At 38.4% G+C, this 3,038-nt stretch overlaps 1 protein-coding gene across 2 annotated transcripts in view; it reads left to right on the top strand.

Annotated features, from left to right (window-relative positions):
• The window catches only part of RAB3C (RAB3C, member RAS oncogene family), a 304,856-nt gene that overhangs the window by 177,994 nt on the left and 123,824 nt on the right, over positions 1–3,038 (top strand). For both annotated transcript variants that reach the window (XM_012653150.1, XM_012653149.1), the window contains exon 3: positions 15–133. In XM_012653150.1, coding sequence (XP_012508604.1) covers positions 15–133 — 119 coding nt within the window. The remainder of the gene's footprint in view (positions 1–14; positions 134–3,038) is intronic.

The raw sequence follows: 3,038 nt of genomic DNA, 5'->3' as shown, positions 1-3,038 counted from the left end.
TTTTTATTTTTTAGGACACAGCAGGCCAGGAAAGATACAGGACTATCACCACAGCTTATTATCGTGGGGCCATGGGCTTTATTTTAATGTATGACATTACAAATGAAGAATCCTTCAATGCAGTCCAAGATTGGTAAGTTATAACAAATACTCCCATTACTAATAAGATGGTTCTCCATTCAACTCTCTCTTCCTCTGCAAAGCAATGACCATACCATAATGTAATTTGTGTGTTTATCATATAATACAATTCTACTTGTGCTTCATAAATCAAAAAAAAAAATATGTTTGTGTTCAGAACTGTTATTTAGGGGCTGATGAGAAATCATTTTGGTGATTATTCTTCATTTTGTTCATCCTGGTGCTTTGTATCCTGTCATCCTTACATCTGTGGAGACCAGTGCGTTGCTTTTGATTTTTTTAAATATAAATAATGAATGGCTTGGAAGTTTGGCCTAAAATAGGGACCCAGAAACCATGGCCCATGGACCAAGTCTGGCCCACCACTTGTTTAGTAAAGAAATTTTTATTGGAACACAGCCAGGCTCACTTGTTTACTATCTCCGACTGCTTTTACACTGCAATAGCAGAGTGAAGTAGTTGCAACAAAAACCATATGGCCTGTAAAGCCTAAAACATTTTCTATCTGGCTATTTACAGAGAAAGTTTGCAGACCTCTTGTCTAGAAGAGTTGTTAGATCGGTTATTCAAACTGAGAAGTGTCAAAGAACTGAGATGAGGGAAAAAATAAAACCAAAACCCTTTCTGACTCAGAGCTACATCAAGCCACCTCAAAATGCCTCTGTCCTTGGTGAGCGTGATTAGCAGTAGCAGGCCTGACTGAACAGAACCACATTTTAACTCTAAATAGTCACAGCTTATCTTATGTAGGAAATTTTGGCAATATATGGGAAAAACAAAAAGCATTTCTATTTTTTGTTTTCTGTCATATTATCCAAAATGATTTTTTTACATGTATATCAGTTCAGTGAAGGTCATATGCTATTAAAAATTTCAATTTGCTTTAGGTTGTTTCTTTTAAATTTTAGTTGTTCATCTGACTTCTTATTTACATACACACACCCCCAATGAACAAAATAATACCACTGACAACAGCAACTCAAAAGAGAAATACAAAGCTATAAACTGAAAAGGGCAAGTTTAGGATGTACATGAAAAAAATAATTTGAGGAATATAGAAGAAGGCTTAAGGAAACTTCTTTTCAGTAAACTGAATATTGTAAAAAAAAAAAATGTCAGTTCATCTCAATTCATAAATGCAAGGCAATCCCAATTAAATACCAGCAGATTTGATACAAAATGAAATAAAATAGAGTCCAAAGATAGACACAAATCTATATGAGGATTTGGTCATGATAAAAGTAGTTTTCACATTAGTCACAAAAACGCCTGTTCAATTAATATTGTTGTGACATCTAGTTAATTGTCACACGTCGCTCTGGCACACACATTGCCATGCGATATGGTAATGCTAACCTTGGCTATTTCCTCTCTGGGAATGTGGAGACCCAGCACTTCCAGGCTAGGAGTGTTTGTGAATGAGATTTCAGACTTCACGTTTGTACCCATAGTTTTTCTTGCCCTGTTGTTTCAGTGACAATTATTTGACTACTGAGAATACATGGAAGCTTACAGTTAGCTCACTGTACGTTGGCAGTGACACCAGCAGCCATGCTACTGGCTCCGCCAACTCTAGCATCGAAAATGATGTGGAAACCTCCCGCTTCATGCTCTCTCCTCACGCTGTCGCTCTGCAACCCCAGTCAATCTGGGTTCAACCCCACTGATGCTTCCTCACATGTCTGCAGACCCATCTGCCCTATCTCAGTCTTCTTCCCCCTCAAATTCTCTATTTGACTCTATTTACCCACTCTTTCCCTTTGAGGCTCTGTGCCCCATCTTCTGAGGGGCACATTTTTCCAGATTATTCTTTTTTTTTTTTTTAGTTTTTTTTCTTTTATTTCAGCATATTATGGGGGTACAGATGTTTAGGTTATGTTTGTTGCCCTTGTTTCCCCCCCCCAAGTCCGTGTTTCAAATATGTTCATCCTTTGTGGAGTGCACATTGCACAGATTATTCTTGTCTCTCTCTGCCACTCATCTTTCTCCCCCTAGCCGAGGGTAAGTGTGCCCCCATGACACTGACCTTCCAGCTTGTTCTCTATTTGCTTGGCCATCTTATCCACTCACTCAAATTCATTTTTCACTTACACCAGATGGCTCCCAAATTTAGATTTCTGGCCCTAGTCAGTCTCTAAACTGCAAGCGTTGCATTTCCAGATGCCCAAAATATTTCTCCACCCAGACACCCTGCTCGTGCCTCAGAATCACCTGAAACTGTTCACCTTTCTGACATTATTATTTGCCCCCTTTGAAGTGTTTCTCAAATATGTTGTGACTGTTAGTAAACTGTTTACTGCATCTCAGTTGGAACGTGACCTCAAGTACATGCCAGGGTCTTTCTGGTGCTGTGACTCAAAGTGTCTACACATATTGCAGGACATTTTAACTTAAGATCTTACCCATCTCAGTCTTTAGCATCTTTCTGTTCTATGTGTGGTTTGGCCACAGGCTGCTGCATTTCCTGTAGAAGAATGTCATCAGCTTACCCCCCCCATCTTATTTATTTACATTCTACATTTGATGACACAATGAAGAACTATAAATAGAATGGTTTTTTTTAAAGCAGGAAATCTGGTGAGCAGATTGATATTTAAGGAAAAAAAAAAACAAACCACTAGACTGAGGATAAAAGTCTAACAGCATCTTCCCACCAGTTTTAAATAATTCATTTCTGTGACATTCAGGGTACCATTGCAGATGTGCTGGAACCGGAATGAAATTTCACCTTCAAATGTTCTCTTCCTCTGCAATTTTCTCTTTTTCTTTCTTCTCCAAAAATAAATTAAAGTGACCTCATGTTAAGTATGAAAGAATTTCAGCCTGCTAAATACTAAGATAGGATGAGCAATTGCTATGCCTTTGTTCAGAGCTTTCCACTCTGGTTCAAGGCTCCT

The sequence above is a fragment of the Propithecus coquereli genome, unplaced genomic scaffold, assembly GCF_000956105.1.
Source record: "Propithecus coquereli isolate 6110/MARCELLA unplaced genomic scaffold, Pcoq_1.0 Scaffold415, whole genome shotgun sequence".
Taxonomy (NCBI): domain Eukaryota; kingdom Metazoa; phylum Chordata; class Mammalia; order Primates; family Indriidae; genus Propithecus; species Propithecus coquereli.
This window is presented reverse-complemented; position numbering and strand designations above follow the sequence as displayed.